Source organism: Phycodurus eques, chromosome 21 (assembly GCF_024500275.1).
Source record: "Phycodurus eques isolate BA_2022a chromosome 21, UOR_Pequ_1.1, whole genome shotgun sequence".
Classification (NCBI taxonomy): domain Eukaryota; kingdom Metazoa; phylum Chordata; class Actinopteri; order Syngnathiformes; family Syngnathidae; genus Phycodurus; species Phycodurus eques.
The window spans coordinates 15,532,233-15,551,316 of NC_084545.1; the positions used below are offsets into that span (position 1 = coordinate 15,532,233).

Consider the following 19,084-nt stretch of genomic DNA (forward strand, 5'->3'; position numbering starts at 1 on the left):
ATGCTTCTTACGAAGCCACTCCTTCGTTGCCCGGGCGGTGTGTTTGGGATCATTGTCATGCTGAAAGACCCAGCCGCTTTTCATCTACAATGCCCTTGCTGATGGAAGGAGGTTTTCACTCAAAATCTCACGATACATGTCCCCATTCATCCCGCGTGTGGTTCTGGGATTATTGCTCACCGTTCTTGTGAACATTTTGACCACACGGGGTGAGATCTTGTGTGGACCCCCAGTAAGTGGAAAGCCAATCACACCGCCATAAATTTGCCTCGATCAGGGGCTCCTTTCTGACAGAGGAGTGCAAAGAATGATCAGAAGAGTTGTCCAAGAGCCAAGGACCACCTGTGGAGAGCTTTAAAAAAAGACCTAGAATTAGCAGGTGCTGTTGTCACAAGGAAAACAGTGAGCAAAGCAATCCGCCGCTATGGTCTATATGCACGCTAACCATGCAAGACCCCGTTGCTGGAAAACAAAAAAGTGTCAAAGCTCGTTGAAGGTTTGCTGAACAACAGTTGGACAAGCCAGGTAAATACTGGGAGAATATAGTTTGGTCTGATGAGAGCAAAATTGAACTGCCATAAGGCACACCACCTTTTGAGGAGGAATGGCACTGCACATCAACATACCAACAGTGAAGTTCGGAGGTGGGAACATGATGCTCTGGGGCTGCTTTTCAGCAAATGGTACTGGTAAACTTCACATTATTGAAGGAAGGATTAATGGGCAAATCTACCAAGACATTCTTGACAAAAATATGCTGCCATCTTGTTCTACTTTATTTGCATGTATGGATTACATGGGTTGTTCCCAACATTTGGTGAAAATGTCACGTCAATAGCACCTTTATATATTTAGTGAGAAATACGTTAAATACTTATTTCAGCCGCTGTATCGTACTGAACGGAAGGCTACCCGTGATCATTTTGTAGCTCTGTATTCATGCAGCTCAAACACTAGTATCTTGGGTAGCCCATTGTTGGTTATTATTTAAACAAAGCAGGAACAGCAACGTGTAACATCACAACTCCCGTTCTCACATTTTCAATCGATGTCCTGTTCGGCCCGTGACCTAAAGTGTGTTTTGAGTTTGACACCCCTGTAAGTCTTATATGATCGTTTTTCAGACATGCAAAGGCTTGAAAGTGGCTCTACATCTTTTCCCATTTCTTACTGGAAGAGAAACTACGTGGGGTGGTTGTTAGGTAAATTAGTCCAACTCTTATGTGACAGTGTGGCGGAAGTGCAGAACACCTCGCTTACATATGCAAGTAGATCAAATATTTACTCGGTTGTTTAATTCCTCATTTGATGGGTGGGCAGACACCCAAGACCCAACTATAGGTATACTAGTAAATCAAAAGTCCAATTTTACATTTGACGCCCCTTTAAATAAAGTTCGTTTTCTATTAGAGAAATTTCTCAACAGGCTCTAAACATGCATAGGCCAGAAATAGAAATGACAAGTTGTTGTTTCTATTGTTACTAACATCATGGGATCTGTTGAATTTCCTTTTGTCTTTTCTTAGCTATAGTAACCACACAGGAGGACTGAAACATATAAACATATTATGCAAAATAGAAGAGGCTGCATTAACCACGTCAAACGGGCCCTGACAGATCACTTCTCCGCAGTCGGGTCTGTTCAGGCGTTTCCCGTCTGTTCCTGACTTCCTTCCTCTTTGCTAGGAAGCGCCGCTTGCTGGATGTTTATTTGAATGTGCGAGGGAGCACTGAATTAACACATGGGCATTTAGAAAACTGTCTTAAAATAAGATAAAGATAAAACGACCTGTGAATGTTTGGGATGTCAAGTATAGATAGCAAGGATCCAAGGACATAGGAAACGTAACCCGATAATGTTTGTGAGAGTGGCTCTTAAATCACACATTACTCTGTATACAGTTATGAGACGGTAACTAGAATGCTGGATGCAAAATCTTTGCAATGCTCATGGTTGAGATGAAACGGTATCAAAATTTCATATCACAATTATCGTGAGCAAAAATGATCCCGGTTACCTGTACTTGTATCCATCCATTTCCTATAGCATGTTGTGTCCTTATTAGGGCCATGGGAGAGCTGCAGCCTGTCTCAGCTGACTATGAGTGAGAAGCAGGGTACACACCCCGGACTGGTCGCCAGCCAGTCGCGGAGCACATAGGCGCAAGCGTGCACGCTCACCAGGCGATAACCCAAACAAGCACAGGGAGAACATGCAAACCCCGCACGGGAAGGCCAGGGGCAAGATTTAGATCCTCAACCTCAGATCTGTGTGGCAGACTTGCCAGCCACTCGATCACTGTGCTGCCCCACATCACGATTACCATGACCAAAATATGGGTATTGTAATGATATGAGAAAAACAAAGTATTGAAATAAGTTTGATTTGCTAAATCAGCAACATAATGCATTTTTTATCCATTCGTCCATTTCCCGCCGCTTATCCGAGGTCGGGTCGCAGGGACAGTAGCTTTACGACCCACAGCTCGTGACCACAGGTGAGGGTAGGAACGTAGATCGACCGGTAAATTGAGCGCCTCGCCTTTCGGCTTAGCTCCTTCTTCAGCGCAACGGATCGATACAAAGTCCGCATCTCTGCAGACGCCGCACCGATCCGCCTGTCGATCTCCCGTTCCTTTCTTCCCTCGCTCGTGAACAAGACCCCAAGATACTGGAACTCCTCCACTCGGAGCAGGATCTCATCGCCGATCTGGAGAGGGCAGTCCACCCTTTTCCGACTTAAGACCGTGGTCTCGGATTTGGACCACCACCCCAGTCTGCCAATCCAGAGGCACTGTCCCAGGACAGCCCCACTACATCCGGAGCCTTTAGGAACTCCGGGCGAATCTCATCCACCCCCGGGGCCTTTCCACCGAGGAGCTTTTCAAGCACCTCAGTGACCTCAACCCCAGAGACAGGAGAGCCCGCCTCAGAGACCCCAGACTCTGCTTCCTCATGGGAAGGCGTGTCGGTGGAATTGACGAGGTCTTCGAAGTATTCTCCCGAGCGGCTCACGACGTTCCGAGTCGAGGTCAGCAGTGCCCCGTCCTCACTATATACAGTGTTGATGGTGCATTGCTTCCCCCTGCTGAGACGCCGGACGGTGGAGCAGAATTTGCTCAAATGGAGCAAAACTGGTGTTTGTTGATAACTTTAAAAATCATTTGGGAAATCTAGCAGGCTGGAACATACCAGCAAATAGTCAAACGCACTGAAAAAGCACAACTCGAAGATATAACCCGTGTTCGTGAGTTGAAATGAACCCAAGACATCCATTGAGTCAATGGTCTAATCTTCTTACACACAACCTGTAGTTACAGAACTATAATGATAATGAAGCATGGTGGGAATAAGCTGTATCGAAAATGCTGTTAGCTTCCAATGCTCTCACTAATGTTGAAAGATTACAGAGCCGCTTATGCACGGAGACGCTACATAAGATATTAACGATAATTAATAACAGTAATACTGAACAACTGTTTCATCTGGTCAACGGTTTCATCCGGTTTTCATCTATTACAGCCTATTGGAACCAGAAGTTGCTTCATAAGAGATTAAATCATAGCGCAAGTCCTGATCCAACATTACGGATGTTGCAGCAGATGGGAGGAAGACTTGAATAACATATCAATGAGGACATAAAATCTGTTGATGTCATTCTGATAATAAAAAGGCGCTACGAAGAAAATGTAAAAATAAACTTCCAGGCTCTGTGTGCATTACGAGCCCGACTCTATCTCGTCAGAACTTCTCAACCTCACACACCGACTCGGGCTCCTTCGCTGCCAGAGTGGTGACGTTCCACGTCCCTCGAGCCGAGGTCATGCAGTTAGCAAGTAGTAGCAGCTGTAAGCAGGCAGCACGCACAGTCTACAGCGCTCTTCAAGAGAAGTAACGCTGATATCTACAGTGGGCTTTCATTGAGTGTAAAGGCCCAGATTTGTGGTGCGCATAAACCACATCGCCCCTTCCTGCCAGTAAAAATTTAACGCCACGCAGCTACCGCCGAGCTCCGGCTCCCGTGAGCCCTGCATTCATTTCCTTTTTCCTTTACCTAACTGAGAGCGGAGGTGGAAAGAAACATTAAAAATGGGTATATAATATTGGCAATTATAACGTTTAGAAGGCTACTTGTGACACTTATGTCTTTGGGAGTAGTTCGGGATGTTTTGTTTGTGGTCTCAGAGAAATGTCAGTCGTAAAAATGAAAATAAAAGTGATGCGATACTTAGCACCAGGCCGACATATATTAGCATTCATGACTCTCGACTATCTGCATCCATGCTAAACCAATTGGCCGCTTGTAATTTACTGCCCCCGCCCCCCCCCCCAAAAAAATTAAATATTATCCCAGTATTCCAGTATTAAACTCACCTACCTAATTAATACAAGGTAAACCTAAAGTAAATGTAAATCTTTTCATATTCTTGTACGAGTCATTTTGCTTTCAGCTACGCGCTTGCAATCTGCATTGTAAAATTTGTGCATGTAATTGATTGATTGATTCAATTTACTGTATTGCTCATATTATACTGAGCAGCAAGACTCTCCTATATATTGCAAAATGCCCAAAAAATCCTTTTCTATGGTAATCATCACAGGTTTCCATGCCAGGGGTCAGCAACCTTAAAGGGGACATAGTTTGCCAGACCAACTTTTTCTAGTGTTTGGGATGTAACATTGTCTCTCGCTGTTTCCGAGCCAGCGTGCTCTCACAAGTGGGTCTTCTACACGGAGGCAACCAATCAGACGAAAGGGGAGGTCTGAGCCAAATATGCACAAAGCGGATACAAAACTGGGTCAAACAGAAGTAGCTGTCAGAGGGGCCTTTTCTGGACACTCATATGACAAAACAAGGTGTTTTTTTGAAATAAAATTGACACTTTTACACCAAGTCCATTTTAAAGAGTCACTCTATGGTGGTCTAAATACCCCAAATAAGGGATATTTTGGATTAACAATTGACTTTGTATACTGTACATAGTCTAGATTTAGGGAGTAATGTGTGTCAATAAACATGTATAATCCTCAATGTGTTGTTTTTGAAGCGATTTTCTTTGCTTGTGTCCATCTGATTTCTGTGATATTTTGTATTAAGCCTCCTATTACACGTTTTTCATATCCTTGAAAGATTGACTTTGTTAATGATGGACATTACCTAATTCAATGGGGACAACTGGGTAAAGTATTATGTAATGTGTCAACCTGTGGTTGTACACGTCTATGTTCTTAAAAGTCAATTTGACAAGTAATTTCCGCCTCCCAAAACAATAAATTGTTTGCTTTTACCCAAAACTATGTATCAGTTACATCATGTTTGTTTGGAGACAAACTGCCCGTAATAGATTTCAGAAATATATAGTCATCAAAAACATCCTGGATCATACTGACCCAAAAGAACACCTAGGTGTGCAAATGCAATCATTAGCTTTTATTTTAATTTAGACAGTTGTCACCATTACATTAGGTAAAGACATTCATCATTCATGCAGAGATGATAAACATTCTCCTATTATTTTGGGGGTCAATTTGAGGGTTAAGTGATGATTGAGACGTGAACTCTGAATAGCAACAAAATACAACCCCAATTCCAATGAAGTTGGGACGTTGTGTTAAAAATAAAGAAAAACAGAATACAATGATTTGCAAATCATTTTCACCCTATATTTAATTGAATACACTACAAAGACAAAGAAGATATTTCATGTTCAAACTGATAAACGTGATTGTTTTTAGCGAATAATCATTAACTTTGAATTTTATGACTGCAACACGTTCCCAAAAATTTGCGACAGGCTCATGCTTACCACGTTGTTACATCACCTTTTCTTCGAACAACATTCAATAAACGTTTGGGAACTGAGGACACGAATTGTTGAAGCTTTGTAGGTGGAATTCTTTCCCATTCTTGCTCGATGTACAGCTTCAGCCGTTCAACGGTCCGGGGTCTCCGTTGTCGTATTCTACGCTTCATAATGCGCCACACGTTTTCAATGGGAGACGGGTCTGGACCGCAGGCAGGCCAGTCTAGTACCCGCAATCTTTTACTACGAAGCCACGCTGTTGTAACACGTGCAGAAGGTGGTTTGGCATTGTCTTGCCGAAATAAGCAGGGGCGTCCATGAAAAAGACGTTGCTTGGATGGCAGCATATGTTTCTCCAAAACCTGTATGTACCTTTCAGCATGAATGGTGCCTTCACAGATGTGCAAGTTGCCCATGCCATTGGCACTAACACAGCCCCATACCATCACAGATGCTGGCTTTTGAACTTTGCGTCCATAACAGTCCGGATGGTTCTTTTCCTCTTTGGCCCGGAGGAGACGACATCCACTATTTCCAAAAACAATTTGATATGTGGACTCGTCGGACTACAGAACACTTTTCCACTTTGCGTCAGTCCATCTTAGATGAGCTCGGGCCCCAGAGAAGCCGGCGGCGTTGCTGGGTGTTGTTGATAAATGGCTTTTGCTTTGCATAGTAGAGTTTCAAGTTGCACTTACGGATGGAGCGCCGAACTGTATTTACTGACATTGGTTTTCTGAAGTGTTCCTGAGGCCATGCGGTGAAATCCTTCACACATTGTCGTCGTTTTTTGATGCGGCGCCGCCTGAGGGATCGAAGGTCACGGGCATTCAATGTTGGTTTTCGGCCTTGGCGCTTACATGTGCAGTGATTGCTCCAGATTCTCTGAACCTTTTGATGATATTATGGACCGTAGATGATGAAATCCCTAAATTTTGCAATTGTACCTTGAGGAACATTGTCCTTAAACTGTTTGACTATTTTTTGCCACCTTTCCCAGCTTTTTTGGAACGTGATGCAGCCATAAAATTCTAAATGAATGATTATTTACTAAAAACAACAAAGTTTATCAGTTTGAACATTCAATATTTTGTCTTTGCAGTGTATTCAATTAAATATAGGTTGAACATGAATTGCAAATCATTGTATTCTGTTTTTATCTGTGTTTAACAGAACGTCCCAACTTCATTGGAATTGGGGTTGTATATAAAGGCGACCAGGGCGTAACATATGTGAAAATACAAAATGTTAAAATGTGACGCTCCATGTTCCCCTAATCCACAGTGACTTCACTGAGGTTACTACCGTTCTCACACCAGGGTCCTACTCAATAGGCAAGGAAACGCTGTGTGACACTCTTAATATGCACTGCAAGTCCTCAGCACATATCAGCTCTTCACAACACTACCTGCCATTCACTGAGCCTTAAAAATAAAACTCTAGCACCTTCTGTCAGGGGGAGGAAAAATCCATAAACAACTTTTTATCGCGTGTCGTTCCAAAAACACACAAATCATACGTTGTCAATTTGGACTTTCAAAGCGAGGGTGCTACTGTATGTCCTCAATCAGGACTCATTTACAAGTGAGAAAAGACTGCGGCCTTTACAGTAGCCCTTACATGTACATACAGTCAACAAGCCCGCAGTTTGAACTCCAACCGGAAGTGCGCCGCTGATTCCGCAACACCCAAGCGAAGAGGACTTAAAAGGACAACGGCGTCTTTGCCTCTGACGTCCTGATGTTGTCGCTCTCCTCCCCGCAAGTTTATCTTTCTTCCTGTCTTTCATCACAGAGGTTATTAAACCCTGTGAGGGAGCTCTGCCTCGTCTAATTACTCCGATGGTAAACAAAAGGAGGTTGGGCGGGGAAGGAGCGAGGGGAATGAGGAGGAGGAGGAGGAGGAGAGAGACAGATGAAAAAACACAGCTGGCCCAGCGCTGTGTCATTATAATTCTTTAAGCGATACTGTTAGTGTGGTCAGTCTTTTAGCTGCACGGTTAATGACTGGCTAGGCCTAATCACAGGCCACCCGTGCTCTGTTGGGATGTGATATTTCTACCCTGGATGGTTGTTAACCCCCCCCCCCCCAAAGCTAGAGCCCAGCCCGGCTCCCGTTAGCTGCGTCGCCCCCACAAAATCCTAAATTAATCCTTTAAGGTGTTGCATTGTTCTTTGGACAAGGTACTCACTCAAGATCCACTCAAAGGACGCCCAAGTATCAAAATTCACTAATTACACATTATTCTTCAAATTTACAATGGAAAGAAATACAGTACTGTAGAAAGGTTGGAACGATTCAGCATTTTAAACATTCTAATGGCAATACAGAATTAGCTCTCAGTCCCTTTAATAAAAACAAAAAACAAAACATGCACATTGATAAACATTAAAGTGGCAAGATTTAGGGGGCAAAGCAGTATAAAGCCCACACTGAAAAGAAAAAAATGAGATTAATGTCCGACACAAAAAAAAAATAAAAAATCCAACATTTCGAGATTAAAGTCATAATATCATGAGAATAAATTTGAATAACTCGGAGGACTAAAAAGTTGCAAAACCTAGAGATAAAAATGAATATAACTTATTTCATTATTTTATTTATCATGTATTAAAATCATAATTTGACGAGAACTTGAAGATCTTTTTTCGATAAAGGTTTTATGATTATGAGAATAAAGTCCTGTTTATGAGGAAAATATACAAATTGATTCTAAGATTACAACTTCAATCTTGTAATTTGTTTTTCTATCTATAATTACTCCAAAGGTAAACATAATAAACATATAAATATATATATATACACACGCGCGCGCGCACATACACACACATATCAGCTGAAATAAGTATTTATCACGTCACCCTTTTTCTCACTAGGTGCTATCGACATGAAATTTTCACCAGATGTTGGGAACAAACCGGGGTTCAAATCCCGGCCCCTCCTGTGTGGAGTTTGCATGTGGGTTTTCTCCGGGAACTCCGGTTTCCTCCCACATCCCCAAAACACGTGTGCTCGGTTGATTGAAGACTCGAAATCGGTGTGAATGCGGATGCGAATGGTTGTTTGTTTGTTTATACAGCGGCTGAAATAAGTATTTAACATATCACACAAAATATATTTCCAAAGGTGCTATTGACATGAACATTTTACCAGATGTTGGGAACAACCCAAGTAATTCATACATACAAAGAAACTAGAACAAATAAGATCAGAAATTAGGTTGTGTGCAATAATGTCAAATTACACAGGGAAAAAGTATTGAACACACCAACTGGTATTTATTGAATACTTTGTACAAAAGCCTTTGTTTGCAATGACAGCTTTAAGAGCCAAGGACCAACTGTGGAGGGACCCCCGGGACCTTGCCAATGAGGAGCTTTTTAACCACCTCGGTGACCTCAACCCCAGAGATAGGAGAGCCCGCCTCAGAGACCCCAGACTCTGCTTCCTCATGGGAAGGCATGTCGAGCAAATTGAGGAGGTCTTCAAAGTATTCTCCCCACCGTCCCGAGTCGAGGTCAGCAGCGCCCCATCCCCACTATACACGGTGTTGATGGTGCACTGCTTCCCCCTCCTGAGACGCCAGATGGTGGACCAGAATTTCCTCAAAGCCGTTCTCCATGGCCTCACCGAACTCCTCCCACACCCGCGCTTTTGCCTCAGCGACCACCAAAGCTGCATTCCGCTCGGCCAGCCGGTACCCATCAGCTGCCTCAGGAGTCCCACCGGCCATAAAGGCCCGATAGGACTCCTCCTTCAGGTTGACGGCATCCCTCACCGCTGGTGTCTACCAACAGGTTCGGGGATTGCCACCACGACAGGCACCGACTACCTTACGGCCACAGCTCCGGTCAGCCGCCTTGGCAATAGAGGCACAGAACGTGGTCCACTCGGACTCGATGCTCCCCAACTCCCCCGAGACGTGGGTGACGTTCTGCCGGATGTGGGAGTTGAAACTCCTTCTGACAGGGGATTCTGCCAGATGTTCCCAGCAGACCCTCACAATATGTTTGGGCCTGCCAGGCCTGCCATCTTCCCTCACCATCGGATTCCAACTCATCACCATCAAGTTGACAGCTCCGCCACTCTCTTCACCTGAGTGTCCGAGACATGCGGCCGCAAGTCCGATGACACGAGCACAAAGTCGATCATCGAACTGCGACCTAGGGTGTCGAAGGGCGTTCCTCCCAATCACTGTCATTGCCCATGTGTGCATTGAAGTCCCTCAGCAGAACAATGGGACTCCAGCGCCCCCTCCAAGGACTCCAAAAAGGGTCTGAACTGCTATTTGGTGCATAGGCACAAACAACAGTCAGGACCCATCCCCCCCACCCGAAGGCGGAGGGAGGCTACCCTCTCGTCCACCGGGGTGAACCCCAATGTACAGGCGCCGAGCCGGGAGGCAATAAGTATACGCACACCCTCGGCGCCTCTCACCATGAGCAACTACAGAGTGGAAAAGAGTCCGAGCCCTCTCGAGAGGACTGGTACCAGAGCCCAAGCCGTGTGCGGAGGCGAGCCCGACTATATCTAGTCGGAACTTCTCAACTTCACACACCAGCTCGGGCTGCTTCCCTGCTAGAGAGGTGACGTTCCAAGTGCCTAGGGCAGTTTCTGTAGCCGGGGATCGGATCGCCAAAGGCCCCGCCTTCGGCCACCACCCGGCTCACACTGCGCCCGACCCCTATGGCCCCTCCCACAGGTGGGGAGCCCATGGCTGCAAGTCTGCAGATTGTCTGCTTTGGAAAGTGCAGCTTGCTATAATTTATCACATACATAATGATGTCTCAAACTAATGCTGCAGAAATTTTCTTGGCAGACATTTTAAGTGCTTGTGTCATCTGGAAAACATTTTCCTACCGTGATATTGATGTCATTTTCAAATTATGAAAATGAGAAATCTCTCAAAGGGAGCACAGATAGGAAAAAATAGTTGAGAACATGAGTTTTTGTTCAAAGATTTAGGCTAGAAAAGCATCAGACTGATAAGAGTCAATAAAAAAGGTTAAGAGCAGACATCATGAATGTGAAATGTGTCCATCATTTCTAGTATCCATCCAAGCCTCCATGTAGAAGGTGGTGCACAGTGGAGCGATGAAAACATACAGTGCCACTCCCTTCATAATGTCCAAATGTTGTTTCGGAAAATAGAGAAAGCTTGGCGGACCGTGTTTACGTTTTGTTGGTTTTGATGACGCTCCTACCATCCATCCGTCCTTCCATTATTCCCGTCCCCCTCCCTGTCTCTGGAGTGTGTGATTCTGTATTTGATACACTCTGGAGTTCCTTGCCGATCCTCCCATCTCAAACAATCCCGCAGACGCTTAGCCATCATGCAGAAGGAGCTGGGAGGGTGGGCTCCTTACTTCCTGTGTCAGATCTAAATATTTAGCCGCGCCGCTGTCCCAAGTGGCAAGGCAGACGGTTTTTGATGTTCCGGGTTGTGCACAAAGACCCATTTGCCAAGGCGCACATAATTCACACAGTGTCCCAGTTCGGGCAGATTCTTAACTGAGAAAATGGCATTGCGTCCCTTCTGATGCAAACTGGGCGGCAAATGCAGACTCAGTACAAGCTACTTGAATGAGGTCATCCCGTTTGTATATCTTAAATCTTTACAAGTTGGTAGTTAGGTACTATATTACTCAAGTAGAGTCATTATTTGACTCATTGCATTGATTTTCCTTTGATAATGTTTGAACATTAGTCTTTTTCCATCCTCGAGACCTACAAGGGCACATACTCGGGCGTCTGGTTCTTATGCCAACAGATAGCTTCGGGAGGGATTGGTTTGACTACATGAGTCTTACTTAGTATACGTCACCTAGCCTTAATGCAGAACATGCACATTTTAATATGAACACGTAGCTTTTAATATGAACACGTCACCCATAACCTGTGTCTATTTACATTGTGTACATTGACAGCAGTGGGGTGAAAACTGTAAATTGTCATTTGTGAACTAGAACCGGGTCAGACTGGCACACGATCACTTTTTACGAGGCAGACTGAGTTTTGGGTCTGCTTGAGGTTTCCTCCCAAGAGGAGGTTTTTTCTTGCCTCCGTCGCCTACTGCTTGCTCGTGTGGGTTTCTGTTGGTCCGATAATGAGTCAGGAGTGTGGTCTTCGACCTGCTCCGTGTGTAAAGTGCTGGGACAACTTCTGTTGTGATTTGGCACTATAGAAATAAAAGGGAATTGCAAAATTTAAAAATACATGTGTATTCGTTCGACAGTGGAACCTCCACAGTTCCTCACGAGCCATACCGTGACGCTGGTTGACTTTCAAGTTGTTCTCATTTCAAAACCAATTGCCCCACAGGATATAACATAAAGTGACTTAATTCTCGGTCGCCATTATGAAACCTTTATTAACTCGACAGGTAATGTTTTAGGTCATATTCTTTCCAAGTATTCAGTTATCTGTTAAATGAAAAAAAAAAGAAAACTATGATATAGTGACCATAATGGAGAGAAAACAGGAAACCCCAGCAATATTGTCACCAAGTTGTCTTTTATTGGTTTTGGTCAAATGAATAATATTTTCGTTTGAGTCAGTTCTACTTCCTGTTCCATGGATATCCTCATCATTTTTTTTTTTTTTTTGCAAAAGAAAACTATAAACACACTTGTAGTCATGGCTGGTAATGGGTCAGGAAACCTCTTAGCCAATGTGGCCAAACAGTATAGAAATCTAGCCACACGTGTGTAGTTAGCCACAACGTAGCTTAACCTTTAGCCACACTTAGCCAGTCCTCGTCACTGGGAACAAAGCCGACAAGCTTTAACGATGTAGGCCCAATTCAAACTCATCAAACGGCAGGAGGGCTGCAAATTGGGGAAAATACTTCGTTCGTTTCTTTTCAACACTTACTGCAATTGCGATTTAGCGTGCATTTTTGTAGGAGGAAGTTTATCGATGTGAAGAGTGACATGAGTGACGCATTTGCTCACCAAGATGTGCGTATAAAAGCGGTTCAAAAATGGTAAATGTTCATTCATTTTCTTATTTATGAAAGTAAAAGTGTTGAGACGATTCACTTGTTGTTTGATAACCTCTAAGAAGGATCTTATGGGCTTTTTATAGAATTTTCTCCAATTCACACTTTATTTAAGGATGAACATTAATATTCTAAAATATTAGTATGCTAACTTTAGCTGTCAGATATGTACAACCCCAATTCCAATGAAGCTGGGACGTTGTGTTAAACATCAATACAAACAGAATACAATGATTTGCAAATCCTACATTTAACTGAATACACTACAAAGACAAAATAGTTCATATTCAAACTGATCAACTTTGTTGTTTTGGAGCAAATAATCCTGAACTTAGAATTGCATGGCTGCGACACGTTTCTAAAAAGATGGGACAGGCTCGTGCTCACCACTGGGCTGCATCGCCTTTTCTTTGAACGGCATTCAATAAACGTTTGGGCACTGACACTGAGGACACTCATTGTTCAAGCTTTGTCGGTGGAATTCTTTCCCGTTCTTGCTCGATGTACAGCTTCGACGTGGTCTATATTACATAAGGTGTGGGCGGGGCTGACTATGTTCGTCTCGGGCCCCCGAATGACTACCTAGCCACGCCCTGTTTCGAGCCAGCGCCGCCGCTCGACGTGACGACCAAAGTGGGATTCTCAGCTGGTGCGTTGAGGAAGAAGGCAGCTCGCTAGTTTGAGAGCTGTTGTGCATCGCGGGACATATTGACCCTACGTCGCGGTCATAAACGCGCACGCTTCAATTAGCTTAGCCTGCTGCGGCCGGACGGTGGATTGAAGCGTTTTACGAAGCAGGGGGGAAAACAAGACCATTAACACTGTTCACACGCGGCAGAATGAGCGCGCTCAATGTAACTTTTATCCGGCAGGGCTTGTGAGTTTCGATTTTGATTTGCCAGCGTGGCGAACGTGGGCAATATTCACTTCGCCGCGTCCTGTTTCAGTGAACCATATGCACACACAGGCGTGTGTTCACACTGCTTTCGCTCATCCAGGTGTCCCTAATGTTGTGGCCCATGTGCATCCCTACACTTTTCGGACAGAGCTGGGACAACAGAAAAGCGCCATGGCTTTCTACTTCGCCAACAGCATCTCCAGGGAGATTTTGTCACATCTTCGGACAGCCTGGGTACAAGTCAGTCCGAAGCCAAGAGTGAACATGTGTTTCATTCTACAACGTCGGGTCAATGCTGCATTTCTCGAATCTACTCTGTGGTTTTAGGCTCCATTTTCTATCGCGCTGATCCTGTTCAGCTGCCCATTGTAGGCGAGTTAGGACAAAATGCTGACAGCGAGGTCGGCACTGTGTGGGAATTGATCCTTCACAATTGATGCATTTAGTATTCAGTATTGACGATAAGTTTTATTGTTCAGAAAATGGACGGATGTAGTTTTTGTGTCTTTGATCATTTCATAAAAGTAATTATCAATGGTCGGCATGGTGGCCGAAGCTGCTTCGCTGTAGGTATAGTACTAGCTCGTTTGGTGATAAGCACTGCTGTGTTTGCGCCAAACATATCTTTTTAGGAGTTATGGCCCAAACGTTCAACCTCGGTTTCACTGGACCATACAAAGACGCGGGAATATTTCTCATGTTTTTTCTTCAGCTGGAACTCGGGCCTCAGACAGTGTGGAAGGAATAACGAGCAGTTTGAAAGAGCAGTCGGTGTTCGCAGTGCACAAAGTGTGCGAAGCAAAACAAAATGACAGGAAAAGCCTACCAGAATATCTGAAAATGATCTGCGTTTAATCCGAGGTACTTGAAATGGTGGCAGGTGGTGTGCTGATTCCTATTTAGCATGAGTTTGAATGGAACACACAGCCACGGCCCAGTTGAAAGCGGGCGTGCAACTTGTGCAACTACATTGAAGTATTTTTGCTTTTACTTCCAAAAAAACGAAAAATTCAGTTGTACAGGCTATAGAAAAAAAAAGGTTTGCAATGATTTGGTTTCACAACAACCTGACATTCGAACAAGGGTGTGTAGACTTTGATATCTACTGTATATACTGTAAATATTCTGCATCCACTGTCATTTTCTTTCTTTCCAATACTCATTTAATATTTATTGAAGCGTGCCACTTGCTTATCCACAGTATATATTTATCTTCTTAATATCATTTCATGTTTTTATGATTTACATCTTTTGATTTTATTCCTGTTTCTTTGTATGTGACCTGAAGTGTCCACCATGGTGTCCAAGGCGCGCACCCCGGAAGGAGCGGCATCATCAAATTCCATCCAATTTAAGCACACAAAAAAAAAAAACAGTGGCCAAAACTGTTCCACAAATATGCAACTAAATAGAAGACATTGTTGTTTATATTTGTGAGTTTCTGTTAAGAAATTCATTTGCACAGATAAAGGGTTTTTTTTTAGTTTTTTTTTAGTAACCTCCTCAGCTCTCTGTCCAGGGGCAGACTGTCTTCTGCCCTACTTTGTCAATTGTGCAGCCAATGTTTTTTTTTTGGGTGTTTATTATTAGAAGTATCCTGCCAAGCAACAGGCGATCAACAAGCGAGAAGGGATCAGGAAAGAAATGTTTTATAATGCTTTATATTATTCTAACATTGCGGCTGGAAGAGGTATTGGGATTATTGGACGTTTTCTATTCTAACTTGTTGCTGGCACAAACACCGTTGGGGGTTGGGATGCTGTGATTTTGGCGTCTGCTGGCAGTCGCGCGCTACGCGACGAGGTCACCCGAGTCGATGCGGCGGGCGTCGGACTGACCTGCTTGGCTCGGCCCTCCGGATGCCTCCTGCGTTTGCGCGGATCGGTTGCGGTTCTGCTGTCGACGTTTGCCGCCGGCGGAGCGGGAGTTGCGGATGTGCACTTCGCTGACCTTGAAGAACGCCACCATGAAAGGCTGCCTCTCCAGAGCACCGTCGCGCCCGACCAGCCCGGCGTCTTTAGGACTAATGCTCTGCCCTGTTTCGGAAAACGGACCATTCCAAATGATTCGTTTTGTGAACACGTGGTTCATTGAATATGCAGACTATATCGGTACAAGTTTTGCGACACACCTTTTCCAAATAATGCTTCGTATGACATTGGTGTGGAAGAATGTGAGAATCCTCATCTCATCCCCATAAAACATTTTGTATTCAAATCTTAACTGGACTAAAGTTGTTACGAAGGCCCGACGTGGCAATACTTTTGTCCAAACGTTGCATAGATCAATGGCTTACCACTGCTGGTCTCCACGCTAACTTGCAGGCCCAGGTTGTGCGCTGGGCTCATCACCCACAGGTTGCTCGTGGCCGTGATGTCAAACTCCAGCCAGCCCTCTTCCAATGCCCACAGCCTGCGAGACTCCAGCAGGAACAGGTCGGCCTCTCTGGGCAAGATCAACATGACGCAAACTCAGTTCCATAACGCGCTCCTGTATACGTTATTTTACACAAATCAACCGCGAAGGTTGATTGGACTCAAATTTGGCTGAACAAAAGCTCAAAACTTTACAATCAAAGATCTCACAGAGACAATGCGTTATATGCGTTCTGCCGACTTCCATCCCCGCAATTTCGACCGTCTGCGTCCATCGTTCCATCCGAACAGAACAGTGCCGCCATCTGGTTGAGTTAGATTTGGCCTTTTTCATTTTTAAAATTATTACTATTTATCAATTTTATTGGGTGATGGGGGGGGGGGGGGGGGGGGGGCAATGGAGGGTTAATTTGGTTTAAAAAAAAAAAAAAAAAAGTATCAGGCAAAAGTCCAACGAGTGAAATTACGCGATTCAAAGATAACAAACAGCTGCAGAATTGAACATCCAAGTAGCAACAGATTAGAACCTAATTCTCAAAAATAATTCTTTGTTTATTGTACAGCAGAGAAGAACCTAGGCGAGGTTAATATCACTACTGGTGGCGACCAAGGGCTCCATTTTCGTAGACTACGGATGCACAGTGGAGCTGCCAAAAAAAAGGCATAGCTTGATTTTCATGCAAGCGCAAGGCTCACGACGCGTGTTTGCCAATTTGGCCGACCGGTCTGCGACAAGCTGGGGGGGGGGGGGGCGACGCATTGAAGGGCGACGAGAGGAGCCGCTTTGACCGGCGCCGAACGAAGTCGGCTGCGCCCGCCTGTTTTTAAATACACCGGAACCCGTTTAACCCACCTCTGCGCGGATTTACGATGCTCGTGAAAAATCAGCCCAAAGGGTATGAACGAAGGTATTGTGCCACAAGGCCATTCCAACGAGAGGACAGTTTCCCCAAACTGTTCCCGCACAGTTGGAAGCACAGAATAGTCCAGAACGTCATCGTAGCAGGATGGCGGTGCAATGCGTCCCGCTGAGCATAAGAGTGAAGTGATTGAAAAATGCTCCATGAAAAGAGAGCAGAGTCATAACAAAGAAGACAAGAGCACGAGTGGGCCATTACAGCCGTAATAACACGGCAGTGGGTGCGGCGGACCCCGCCTCCCGGAGCAACATCAAAAGCCGCCGTTATCATCCAGGTGTTCAGAGAATGCGCCCGCAGTCATGCGTTGGCAGCGCCTCGTCCTCGCTCGTTAAGAGTGTACGCGTGTGTGACGGCTTGCGTACGAGCTTCGAGCCCCTCGGTTCACGCGTTTAGCATCGGCGAGGGGGGGGCAACAGAAAGGCGCCTCGCACGAAAGCGCTTCGTGACTGACTGCTTAAATGGACTGGAATAATAAGGTCGATGGTCAACTGCCGAGTGATTTTGGCTACAGTAAATCTCATTCGCAAGTCTCGCCCGCAGCCGTCGTTCAGTCGTGTCGCTGTGCGGGCCTCGCGATGGACAAAAGAGGAGCCTTTTCCCACCGTCTTTCGAAATAACCTCCACCTTAACATTCGCTAGGCTCCCTCACTGTCCATTTTTAAAACTCATCTGAAAAGCCATTTTTATTCTTTGCCTTTCAACTCAGCCCGAGACCCTGCACCGCTTTCGTCTTTGATTGCTTTTAACGTTGCCATTCATGGTCCTATGTTGAACTTGTCTATGTGCAACTATGGTTGTTTTGAAAGTGCTCTATAAAATCAAGTTGAGTTGAGCAGAAAATGTAACTACGAGGGAAAAAATGTGCAATTTTAGAACAGCAAATTCTTGATCTTCGAAAAAGAGAATCAAAATTGTTAGCTGACTAATATAAGAAAGAAAGGACTAACTGTGTTAAGATGAGGACTGTTGAGGATGTTACACTTTAGTAGGAGTCAAGTAAGAACAGTTCAATGTGATTGATTGTGCCTCTTTTATTGGGTTTGTTTAATCCTCTCAGCAGAAGGGTCACAAATGATGATTGAACTCTGAAGGGCGAGAGAAGATTAGCTGACGGTTTTAGAGTTTACGTTTATGGTTGGTGTCTAACTTAAACATTCACTCATTAAAAATACTTTTACTCTTGTCATTTTGCTATTTTCCCTTTCTTTTCAGCGCGGCCATAATAGTCTTATTGATTTTTTAAGTTTTTTTTTTTTTTTTTTTTTTTTTTTTAAATGTTCCCAAAATAATACAGTGCTATATGGGCCCTTTAATCTGCAAATATCTGGGAAAATAAAAGGCTTTACCTCTAAGCCGGAGACTACAAACCGCCCATTGTAGGCGCAAAGGAATGCAGAAAATAAGTAGCTCCCGATATGCGTAGAAACCCTTTGGCGGCATTAGACAAACAGACGATTGCCGGCATCTTTGGATGGACTTCTTCAATCCTGAGAGCTCCACATGGATCACTTGGAGCATGAGAACATTTTTGGACCGCACCCAAACATTTTTGCCTTCTTGACAAGGGTTGTATGTTGGTGGCTGTCCAGCCACTGCTTTACTCTCAATCAACGCTGCAAAAAAAAAAAAAAAAAAAAAGCCGCACACTTCCAAAACAAAAAGTGGGCCTTTACAAAGACGATGGGCACTTTTGAAAGGTACAAATCGCTCTCGTGTTGGCTCTGATCAGATTTGTCGTACCTAACGTGGCCACCGAGCGTATACCGTAACCCCTCTCAGCATGTCGGCATTAGCTTTCGGTGGGCAGGCCCGACTAAACCCAAATATTTCTTCAAAATCTCCCTGGATGTTTATGTAGTGCTGTAGATGCAATGTAAATGTTTGTCATGTATTACTTCTGCGTGTTTGGGTGGCTGGGAGGATTTTGAAGTGGTGCTATTTCAGTGAGACATGGCTTTGCTTGATTTCACATTGTAAACATGGTGTGTGTGTGTGTGTGTGTGTGTGAGAGAGAGAGAGACCGTGTGTGTGTGTGTGTAACACTGCAGAGGAATCATACTCTTACCCGTTTCTTTATTCCTAAATGC

At 44.5% G+C, this 19,084-nt stretch overlaps 1 protein-coding gene across 1 annotated transcript in view; it reads right to left on the minus strand.

Moving 5' to 3' along the window:
* bmp6 (bone morphogenetic protein 6) overlaps nucleotides 1-19,084 on the minus strand; it is a 49,767-nt gene that overhangs the window by 7,891 nt on the left and 22,792 nt on the right. Inside the window, exons 3-4 of the mRNA XM_061666172.1 lie at nucleotides 15,999-16,147; nucleotides 15,541-15,738 (exon numbers count right to left, since the gene is read on the minus strand). Of these exons, the coding sequence (XP_061522156.1) occupies nucleotides 15,541-15,738; nucleotides 15,999-16,147 (347 nt within the window). The remainder of the gene's footprint in view (nucleotides 1-15,540; nucleotides 15,739-15,998; nucleotides 16,148-19,084) is intronic.